Consider the following 11884-nt stretch of genomic DNA (forward strand, 5'->3'; position numbering starts at 1 on the left):
CCAATTTAGTTCTAAATTTTTAATTTTAATTTTAATTTTAAAGAAAAACCCCAGAAGATAAAATTAAAAAAAAACCCACAATTTTCTTAATAACTGATAAAAAAGGTAATTAGGAAAAAAACCCCAGAAGATAAAATTTTAAAAAAAACCACAATTTTCTTAATAACTGATAAAAAAGGTAATTAGTTCTCAATTTTTCTGTCTACAAAATCAATGGCTGGAAGCAGACAGAAAATTGAAAACCTTGTTCTGTTTTATGAGACACTTTTTTGACTCTGAGAGCAATACAGACTTTGCTGCTGTGTTGCTTACAAATAGGAACTCCCATAACCATCATTTTCCCGTATGTTCAAGGACGAGTACTGAAGGCACACACTGTGGAGGACAGTGCCTTACTCTGGGAGAGCCAGTGATGCAAACTGCTTCTGAAGTTGGCTGTGAAGTTTTGAAAACTGTTCAAACGATTTTTCTGTCAGGCTTGTCTCGTTGTTACTGTGTGTCACCTGGATTAGATACAGCTGCAAAAAATAGACAAAAATCAAAAGACAGCAATATCAACCTGTGATACCTTCTAAATCTGACTGCATGTCACTAAACAAAGCAGGAATCTTTGTGCATAAAAAATCATCACAAAAGTTGAGAGATGCAATTTGTAATGGCAAAATTACATATAAACACAGTGTATAATAATAATCTAATGTGCTGGGAACAGACACCCAATTTCTGCTCTTCTTGCAGGCACTTCAATCAGCTCTTGTTTCATATTCTACCATGGGCAGGATCTGTTCTCTTTGATGGTTCTCTTCTAATAGCTCTGGTTGTTATGATGTGTCCTTAGAACATCCTCTTTAGTGGCACTTCTGCTCAAAATGAAACTGATTTTTCATTTGCATAGTAAAAGCAAAAATTGTGGTTTAAGGAAGGATGTGTAGCATAGTGAAGGGGAGTCTGAGGTGAAGGAAAATGATATTTAAGTCAAGATGACAGACTTGAGACTTACAGGACTAGTCCTGTTGCTGAACCTTAAAATTGCCGCTCTTTGAATTGACCTGGTTGCACTCGGCAAACAGGATTCCCGGGGAAAGTTCTGTGAAGTACACTTGGCAGGGCTTATGGCTGTCATTTGTGCCAGCGTGTGGATCAAGTTATTCAACTTAACAGGGAAGCACTCCAGACTTTCCTTTATTTTCCTAGAGAAATAAAAAAGAAAAGATAATGGGTTACAGTCCCTTGAATGGACTCATTTCACTTACGATTTGTTTCCTTGTGTTTGTTAGATGTGGAGGAAAAAGTCAAGAACCAACAATTTGTATTTGGAGCCCACCTATTAAACCTTATTTTTTTTTGGTAAACTTCAAGTTCACATTTTGAGTTGTTAGCAGATATAAAATAAACTCTCATAGTGAAATATAAAACTGTGATTATAAACTTGTATTTAGACTTATTTTAGATTTTTTTCTATTTTAAAGATGATAATTTAAAATTTAATTTTACTTTAGAATTATTTAAAATATTTACATAGCTCCAGAAGTTAAATCTACAAAAAATATATATTGCAAGAAGCCAGCATCTATCCTGCACTCTCTCTGTTTTTCCTTCTTTCCCCTTATATTTAAAAAAATTTAAAAATTACAGTTTAACTTGTATCATTTTAATTTTGTATGTATTTGTGAATTTTTTCAACCATTTTACAAAAAGTTGCATACTATTATACTATACCTAATATACAAGTATTTTATATGAAATGTTTTTCATTCTCTGGTCTTTTTGGTTTGTTTTGGAATGTTTCTGCTTCTTTTTTTAAAATATATTTCTTTATTGATTTCAAAGAGGAAGAGAGAAGGAGAGAGAGATAGAAACATCAATGATGAGAGAGAATCATTGACCGGCTGCCTCCTGCACACCCCCTACTGGGGATCGAGCCCGCAACCCAGGCATGTGCCCTTGGCCAGAATCGAACCTGGGACCCATCGGTCCGCAGGCTGATGCTCTATCCACTGAGCCAAGCCAGCTAGGGCTGTTTCTGCTTCTTAATGTTAATTGTGTTGTTGTTTTAATTTCAGAAACTTTGCAACTGCATTCTAATGGTATAACAAATATCTTTATGTAATATCCTTTATCTCCTTTGTACCCCTCTCCAGTATCTAATTTAAAGTGTTGTCCTGATTATTCCAGGTAATACTATAAAACAAACAGTATGATCATTCTACTTTTCTTTTTTTTCTTATTCTACATTTCATATGTGCTTCCTATTCCACTTTCATTTTTTTTTAGCTCTATTGTATTTACATCATACAGTAGTATTTCTACTATACATATTATGCAGTCTCTCTTCTAAATAGCATTAAATCTTAAACTCTCTACCAGTCCTTATGTCCATATCTCTCAGTCATCTTGACTATCTGAAGCTAATTCTCATAAATCCTTCAGGAATGCCCAAGGTTACAAGTTTCCTAGTTTTGGGTGTTGATAATCATTTGTCTCTGGTCCTTTATACTTGAAAATCAATTTGGCTAAATACAACATTTTTGGCTTACACTTTATTGTTTTGAGTGTCATCAAAATATTATTCTATTTTCTTCTGGAATAAAGAATTGCTATCCAAAACTCTGATGACATGCTGAGCTTTTTTCCCTTATAAAGAACTCCCTCTTTTTGCCTAGAGGCTTAAAAAGGTTTCTTTTTCTTTGAAGTCCAGTAGTTTTTCTAAGATATGTTTTAGTTTGGTTATTATAGGTAATTTTTCTGAATATGCACTGTCTTTCAATATGTAATTTTGTCTTTTGATTTTTCAGAAGATTTCTTAAATTTTAAAATTTTATTTGAACTAATATTTGATACTATGAGTAAAATTTTAACTCATTAATTCTAACAATATATCTTTTTATTCTTTTGAAATTTGAATGAATGCAGTCATGTAATCTGCAAGTAATGAAGGAGGTTTTTTGTCACCCTTTGTACTGCTAAAACATCTAGTTCAATGGTAAATAGAAGTTGTGGCAGCAAAGTTTGTTCCTGATTATGAAGGAAACATTTTCAATGTTGTACCATTAAATATAATGTTTTTTGTAAGTTTTTAGTTGTAGGTTATGGACATTCCTTTCTATTTCTAGAGAGCTTTTCAAAATGAGTGATTCTAAATTTTATTAATTGCATTTTTCTGAATCTATTGAGATGATCATATAATGTTTTTCCTTTAATTTTCTATTTTCACTACTGAGTCTTGAATGTTTACCTTATAACCACTTATTTCACTGAACTCTTGTTATCCCATTTTTTTTGTTTGTTAATTCTTTGGAATTGCTATATTTGTTGTGTTATTCAAATGGAAAATAACAATATAACAAAGCCTAAATATAGAACTTTACTACCAATATAGAAGGCATTATTTTTTTTCCTGACATTAATGGGAATGCCTACAATTTTTCACTTTTAAAAGTATGATGTCTATCTAAGTTTCTTTATATTTTATATTTGCTAAGATTTTCTAAGAGAAATGGATGTTACCTGTAGTCAAGCACTACTTTTCTGGGTAGGCTTCTATCAAAGTTGCAATACCTGTTTTACAACTAATCTGCCATGTCCTCAATGTTAGCAGTGTAGTTCACTATTGTTTAATAATTGTCCCCTCACTTTTATAAAACTTCAAGGCCATTTATCTTGTTCTAGTATCAGACTTTTTGAGTAAATTCCAAATTTTTCCATTATCATCAATCGAGGTCAAAATTTGCTAAGGAAGTTAAAATATGACTCTGATCATTATTCATTTCCACAGTGTTCATTGTTTCTAAAAATGTTCTTTGAATTTATGGAAATATAGTACAGTATATAACATTTGTTTTTTTCTTTATTGGAAAAGACATGAAGATAATAAAGTAGAAGTATACTATTAATCATGACTTATGGAGACTCTACCTTTCATTCATTCATTCATTCATTCATTCAACAAATACTTACTGAACATATATATATTTTATGTGTTAGGGTGAAAAGCTCTCAGGTGATAGCATGTGCTCCTTTCTTATGAAGATAGGCCTATGAACCAGAAATCTTAAGTTCTGGTGTATTCACCCTCACAAAATCTCAACTATGTTCATGCCGTATTCACACACTGCCCAACAGTTAAGACATAGGAAGAATGGAGGTGAAGGATAAACCTTTATGATAAGCCTATAGAGTTTTAGAACAGACTCTCACCTAAATCCATCTCCCATCTCTCAGGTGGCAGATTAATAGGTCAAATCAAACAGTTCTATTACACATGACTCAAGTTGGTACCAGTGCCCTGAGAGCAGTAGGTTTTAGGCCTCTGTGAGGTGATAGCTTTTTGGTTTATTTTGTTTAACTGCAGCATCAACAGGATTATCCATGTATTGCAGATCCAAAGCAGCAGCTGGAGGGATCCAATTCTTAAATTCCTAGGGGAAAGCTCTAGGCAGGCTTAAGAAATGCTTCTAACTCCCTGCTAGGCACTATGTTCTGTGCTGGGGCATAGATGTGAAGAAAAGAATTCAGATTTCTGCCCCGAGGGAGTGTATATCCATTGGCAGGGCTGAACACAATGCCTTATGTTAATCTTTCATTCTTAGAGGAAAGTGTAATTATTTTAATAACAGATAAGAAAGACCAAGAGAGGTGAAATGCATACCAAAGGTGACATAATCCAGGAAGTAGTAACCAAAAATTCCAACTCATGTTTATCGGATTCATAACATATGCACCTTTTTATATGATATAAATATCTTAAATTTACCATTAGAAGCACCTGCTAGTAGCAGGTTTCCTTAGCTATGTGAGTGTCAATGGGTAATGGATTTGATCAGTCTCAGTGTAGTTCAATAATTATCCCTCAATTCAGAAAACTGAGTTGAATCCTGCAGCTTTGATCTTCCATATCTAGTTCAGCATCTAGGCAGATTTCATTTTTTTGTAGATGAAATATTATAATATTTTTGAATTCACATTTCTGTTAATATGTGACTAGAAATGCCAAAAGTTTTTCACTGCTTCCTGAATCAGTCAGAATAACCATTGAGAAAAAATGCCCTTAATGGTTGTTGAATGGCGATTGAGTGAAGGTTCTCAGGCAGTTTGATGGAATACCTGTTTTACTGGTCAATCTCTGTAATAGTTTCAGGGAAATATTGCTCAAAAGATTTTTTTTGTGAAGAAATTTGCATAAGAATATTCCTATGTATGGTAATATTGCTTTCATATATAAATGGAAGTGACTCATTCCCCATGAGCAAAAAATTTTTTTCATCTAATTCTCAAACTTCATTTTCATTGCAGGGATTTTGTCATGTGTGATAAACACATTACTTTTTTTTTTCTTTTTTGGGAATTACTGACTAAGTATCTGGCTCTGTTAGTTATTCAGAGGTAACAATGAATTAAAAAGCTTCATCACAATTTCTTTTATTTAATGAAGAAAATTCATAGTTTAATGTTGTATTTATAATCTATAAAATGTTAGAACAGTACTTTCTCCCACTTAAGCCTAAAAGTATGCAGTCAAGATAATTCCTATTTGCCTGGCCTGTGTGGGTCAGTGGTTGAGCATTGACCAGGAGGTCACAGTTAGATTCCCAGTCAGGGCACATGCCTGGGTAGGGTGTGCAGGAGGTAGCTGATCCATGATTCTCTCTCATCATTGATGTTTCTCTCTCTCTCTCTCTCTCTCTCTCTCTCTCTCCTGCTCTGAAATCAATATATATATATTTTTTTTTTTAAAGGTAATTCCTATTTTGTTACAAATTTATTGTAGGGGTCAGAAGGAGCCACCTGAAGATGTGCCCCAGTGTTACACAGATGATTGTGAATTGAAGGCAACTAAGACTCTGTGGGCTCAAGAGTAACTTCTGGTCCCCTCTTAAGTAGGATCATTTAAATTAGGAGCCTGGCACATGATAAGAGTTAAAACCAGAAATGACTTTTTAACCTATTTATATTGGAGGGTAAACTAATAAGTACTGAACATGTGCTCTTCCAGCAATTACCTTCTGCCTCAAGGTGCATTACCTCATCCTTAGCTCAGATGCCACATGTACCTCAATTTCCCTTTCTGTCTCTGACTCTCTCATGCATGTGATTAAATTTAGTTATTTTCTCTTGTCAATCCATCATGCTTATTTGATTATTAGACCAGCCAGAAGAACCTTGAGAGTAGAGGAAAGTTTCTTCTTCACCTTCTGGACCAATAAGTAGTCAAACCCATATTTTTTAACCAAAAAAACTACCATTCCACAATGAACTCAATGAATGATCAATTCTGACGCATTCTGGGTACATAATTTTAAAAAATGTTCTTCTATATGCACTTTTATTTTTAAAAATTCAAGATTATCATGGAAAAGAAAGCAATTAATCATTTTGGTTGCATATGTAATGTGTATGTACACATATGGGAACACAAAATTTGATATTCTAGTGAAAGGTTAAAAGGTTAAAACAAAAAGGTTAAAAGAAAATAAATACTAAAACATGATATCTCATGTTAATCCTTGTGCTTTGATGGCAGGGAGCCCTAATTTAAGAAACATAGCTACAAGCACTTAGACATTTTCTTACTGCATTCCTTCAACTAGTCTAAGGACACTAAAGTTAATGAACATTTATATTTATCTGAGATTACCAGAGCATTCAGAGTTACATATGCAGGATTTTTCTTTTTTCTGTCTGAGTTAGCTGGGTCCAGGGAGGAACATCCATTATGCAAGAAATCAATTTTGTTCCCTCTGAGCTCACTTATTAGTTCTGCTTGTGATATCAAGAAACTCATTTAGCCTTCAGGAGAATCAATTGTTTCACCTATAAAACATCATTGATGACTAAACCATGGCATCCACCAGGATTGTTGATAGGATCAAATGAAGTAACATAGGAAAAGCATTGGAAATAGAATAATAATATGCAAATATTATTTCAGAAATGTTACTACCAGTTAAGTAAAGAAATAAAGATGTGAGAACCCCAAAGATAGCAAACTACATGTAGAGGGATAGAGGGAAAACAAATGTACAAATTATGGTTCTGTGAAAACTGAAATGAGGTAAACTCTCCTGAAATCCTACAAAAGAGATATTAGATAGGGATTAAGAAGAAGCAACTTTAGAATTATTTTTCTTTCTTTCCTTTTTTTTTCTTTCCTCTTGTTTCATAGTTAGCACTTGCCTTCAAAAAACACACAATCTTTCTTGTTTTCCCAGTTACGTTTTAACTCTTCAGAATTCATCTAGAGGTCAGCAAATCTCATGTAAATGTCATCACAGGTGCCTAACTCTGCTGACAAACAAGAGTTCCAGGCTCCAAATCTTAGCTAAGTGAAATAAGCCAGTCAGAGAAAGATAAATATCACATGATCTCACTCATTTATGGAATATAATGAACAACATAAACTGATGAACAAAAACAGATCCAGAGACAGAGAAGCATCGATCAGACGGTCAAACCCTCAGAGGGAAGGTAGGGGAGGGAGGGGGTAAGAAGGAGAGATCAACCAAAGGACTTATATGCAAGCATATAGGCCTAACCATGGGGGGGTGGGGGGCAATGGGGGGATAAGGACACATATGTAATACCTTAATCAATAAAGACATTAAATAAAAAAAGAGTTCCAGGCTCCATGGCCTTGACTATGAATAAGTAATTCCTAACTATTTCTTACGGAGATTCCTTATAAAACGTGGCCAAATCAAAGCAACTGGAATAAATGAACTAAGCAAAGGCTGATGGACTGGTCTTATTATGCATAAGTAATGTGTCAGCAATGTGACATTCCAAGTTACTATCCTCCCCTCCCAAAGCCAGTTTATTTTATGGGTGATATTAAAATAAAATTGTATGCAAAGCAAGAAAAAAATCTTAACATGCAATAATATAGAAAAATCAATACTAGTAAATGGTGCTATAATTAAGCTAATTAAAACCTTCAACATATAAAAATGTATTTTAAAATAGTAAATTATTGTAGTCTCATTGCATGTTAAATTGGGATATAGCACTTTGGCGCACTGAACAGGACCAGGCATAGCAGTGAGGACTGAGTGATGCACGTAGCTGTTGGGGGCTAACAGCTGCTGTGAAACAGTACTATTTGGACTATTTATCTCTTAAACTGATGATTTCTGGTACTCTTGATGGGTACATTAAACTTTTCAAATGCTTTTAACCTTAGACTGATAGTCTTCCAAAGAGTTCAAAATATATATATTTTGCAGCTAAGGTGTATCCTGACTTGATAGTTAGGCAAATTCTCAGTGTAACTTACAGAATTCAAAAATAGAGATTCTCTTATTGCAGAAATTTAGAATAGCAACGAAGTTTTCAAACGTTGTAGTGATTGTGACTGGTCCACACAATTTAGGAAGTACAGGCCTATAAAAGCTGTTATACCTGCAAAAATTACTTTATCAAGTCAGTTTAGTTCAGATTAGTTTTTATAATTACATTTAAAAAATGGGAGACTTTCTCAATGAAAGGAGAAATTTCACTTTGCATTTTTCTTTGAGTCTTCTTTTCTAATTTGGGGAAAGTTGGACAACATGATGGCTAATTCTGCTAGGTTCTGCTTTTGATTTTCTTTTTTTTTTTTCTTGTGAGCCTTTATTTCTATAGGTATCAATCGTTAAGATACGGCAAAGGAAAATTTTGACCTTTATTTGTGGAAATACAATAACCCATGAGATGACAATTTGCAAAGTACTAAAAAAGCATTAAGAACATTTAATGATAAAAGAATCTTGGGAATTGCATCTCGGTCCCATACTCTCTCAGTTTTGAAGAGAAACCAGATAAGAAGGCAGTGAACTATGTTTTGAGACATTGGAGCATAGTCTTGTCTCACTCTGTATCCATGCCGAATACATAAGGAGGAATGAGGGAACACTGGGGATTTCTGGCATTCTGTCTGCATATCCTAGCTCTGGCTCCTTTGTTTGTGATGTGGAGACTGGGGACACTCGCTCTGATTGTCACTGACATTTCCAACGGCTTCACAGTTGTACCTGTTGGAACAGTCACTGTGCCTGCTCTGCCCAGTGGCCCCTTATAATGAAGGCTATTCTCTCTAAAGCTCAAAGTTCAGAGAAGAAGCTCTTGGTTGTTGGGGTTTTCTTTGTGTGTGAAGGAATGGCCCCTGATAGGAGTATGAATAAGAAAGAGAATCCATGATAGCTTTTCATGAAGAACCTTGTCCAATAGGGACAAAAGTAACTAGTTAAGTCAATGACATTGTCCCTCTTTCTTGAATTTAAACTAGAGAATGTTGGCCAATGGACAAAGAGAGTTAGTCTATGATAAGCAGAGATAAGCAGAGTGAAAGATCTTTTTTTCCATTAGATACTAGCCAGACCCTACTGGTTTCTGGTGTTTATTAGGTTACAGTTTGAATCCATATATATCCCTTTTCCCAGGGATACCAGATAAATCCCTGGTTCTTGCTACCAAAACACCTCACTAATGCAAGCTATTTATTTTTTGAGGATTGGAGTTTTGTTTTGCTTCAGATTACTTTCAATTTCAGCTGAAGAACAAAAGCTATTATACTTACTAAACCACAAAACATAAAACACGGTTAGGCTATCAGAACACAAAGGAGAAGAGTTTAAATATACAGGGGCTCTCATAATTTTCCCAGTATTCCATTTGGCAGGCCAAATGGAATACTGGGAAAACATGCAAATTTTCCCTCACATTTTTGGAGGAGGAAATGGATGATGTGAAAAGCATGATCTGTATGTGGGAGGGGAGGTAGGCAGAGAAGCTTATGCTTAATGATCCCAGTATGGGCTGTGAAATAGGTTATCTGTTTCTAAGGACAACTAACCCGAGGTTTGAGATGATTGAAAATTCTGAAATACCCCATTTGGACATCATTTTAATGGATGGTTGCCTTTGTTGCCTAGCACTGGGCCCAGCAGAGATATTACATGAGAGTATCAATTTGCAGGGACTGAGTCATGAGAATTTCTTGGTTCTAATCAATAGCATCCAGCTGAAAGGGGAGTAGAAAAAAGCAAGAGAACCAAATAGAAGAGTTGGCAATGATGTAAAAAACCTTTGTGGCCAGGAAAACAATTTTATATTAATTTTTTTTCTAAATGCCACTAATTGTGATACAGTTATTTTTTAATTTTTATTGATTTTTTTTAGAGAGAGAGGAAGAAGAGGGAAGGAGGGAGGGAGGGAGGGAAGGAGAGAGAGAGAGAGAGAGAGAGAGAGAGAGAGAGAGAGAGAGAGAGACATCAATCAGATCAATTGGCTGCCTCCTACATGCCCCTGTGGGGATCAAGCCCAAAACTTGGGCATGTTCTTTCTCTTGGGCATGTACTCTGACAGAATCGAACCTGCAACCTTTTGGTGCACAGGATAATGCCCAACTAAACTAAGCCACACCGGCCAGAGCTGTGATACAGTTCCTAATGCCACACAGAGTACAGCATCCTTTGAAACTCTTATAATCAGCTCTTAACCCAGAATGTGAATATCCAGGAGTGAGGGAGGATCCTGTATTTTTCATAAGTAGAGTACACCCTTGGAGAGGCAGGAAAAACCTTCTTTCTTTCAAGTCTCAAAACAGGGTCAAGGATGGCAGCCTCTTAGTGGTAATACTGCAGCCTGAACTGACACTCCAGGTAGCCACACATATTGTCTCAGATGGCTTAGTCCTCATTCAAGACCCAGATCTGTGAGCTTGGTGGTAGGGGGAGGGTGTGTTTTCTTGTCTTATTTTGATCTTCTGAGTAGTGATATCAGAATAAACAGGGACATAAAACACGTTTAGCCTATCAGAACACAAAGGAGAGGAGTTTAAATATACAGGGGCTCTCAAAAGGAGGCAGAGTTAATGACACGCCTTAAAGCACCAGGACCAATGCTGGATACATTACAGAACTTTGTTTATTTTTCAGTAAATTATGTGCACTGATGTCTACACTTCAAGTTTCTCCATAAATTTAGAAATCTATGTGCTGTCAGAGAATGAAGCTTAAAATAGTATTATTTACATAGAAAAGTAAATACCTGTACATAGTTTTTAACATTTATTTATATCTTGTCATTTAAAGCCCCCATTATTGTTTTTAAATTTTTTAAAAATTGAATTTATTGGGGGTGACATTGGTTCACAGAACATATACATTTCAAGTGTAGAACTCAATAAAACATCATATGCACACTGCATTGTGAGCCCATTGCCCCAAGCAAAGTCTCTTTCCTTCCCTTTTGCCCCCCCCCAACATTGCCCAGCTCCACATACTCCCAAACCCCCTTTCCCTCTGGCTATTAGCTACCACCACACTGTTGTCTATGTCTATGTGATATATATATGTATAAAATATATATAATATATATTATAGTGTTAATTATTAACTATATGTGCACTGGCGGCAGCGGGGGTTGTCCCTCAGCCCGACCCGTGCCCTTTCACAGTCTGGGACCCCTCAGGAGATAACCACCTGCTGGCTTAGGACCGCTCCCCGGGTGGCAGATGGCAGGCCTATTCGCGTGCTGCCCCGCCCCACCGCCCCGGGTCGCACACAGGAGGCTCGAATGACGGCAGGCAGGCAGCAGATTGCGCTGCCCCATCCCGCCTGCAGTATGCAAATTTAACGGCCATCTTTGTTGGGTTAATTTGTATGCTCTTCTGATTGGCTCATGGGTGTAGTGAAGGTACAGTCAATTAGCATCTTTGTCTTTTATTAGTGTAGATATCCTATCTAATAAAAGAGAAACATGGTAATTAGCGTACCTCCGCTACCCTTCCCATTGGCTAATCAGGGAGATATGCAAATTAACTGCCAACCAAGATGGCGGCCGGCAGCCAGGCAGCTGATGCGAACAGGGAGGCTTGCTTGCTCCAGTGACGGAGGAAGCCAGGTTCCCC

The 11884-nt window shown here is 36.0% G+C and overlaps 1 protein-coding gene across 1 annotated transcript in view; it reads right to left on the bottom strand.

Annotated features, from left to right (window-relative positions):
* The window catches only part of PIK3C2G (phosphatidylinositol-4-phosphate 3-kinase, catalytic subunit type 2 gamma), a 276367-nt gene that overhangs the window by 51499 nt on the left and 212984 nt on the right, over positions 1-11884 (bottom strand). The window contains exons 27-28 of the mRNA XM_014540168.1: positions 1001-1190; positions 397-518 (exon numbers count right to left, since the gene is read on the bottom strand). Coding sequence (XP_014395654.1) covers positions 397-518; positions 1001-1190 — 312 coding nt within the window. The remainder of the gene's footprint in view (positions 1-396; positions 519-1000; positions 1191-11884) is intronic.

Source organism: Myotis brandtii, unplaced genomic scaffold (genome assembly GCF_000412655.1).
Source record: "Myotis brandtii unplaced genomic scaffold, ASM41265v1 scaffold237, whole genome shotgun sequence".
Taxonomy (NCBI): domain Eukaryota; kingdom Metazoa; phylum Chordata; class Mammalia; order Chiroptera; family Vespertilionidae; genus Myotis; species Myotis brandtii.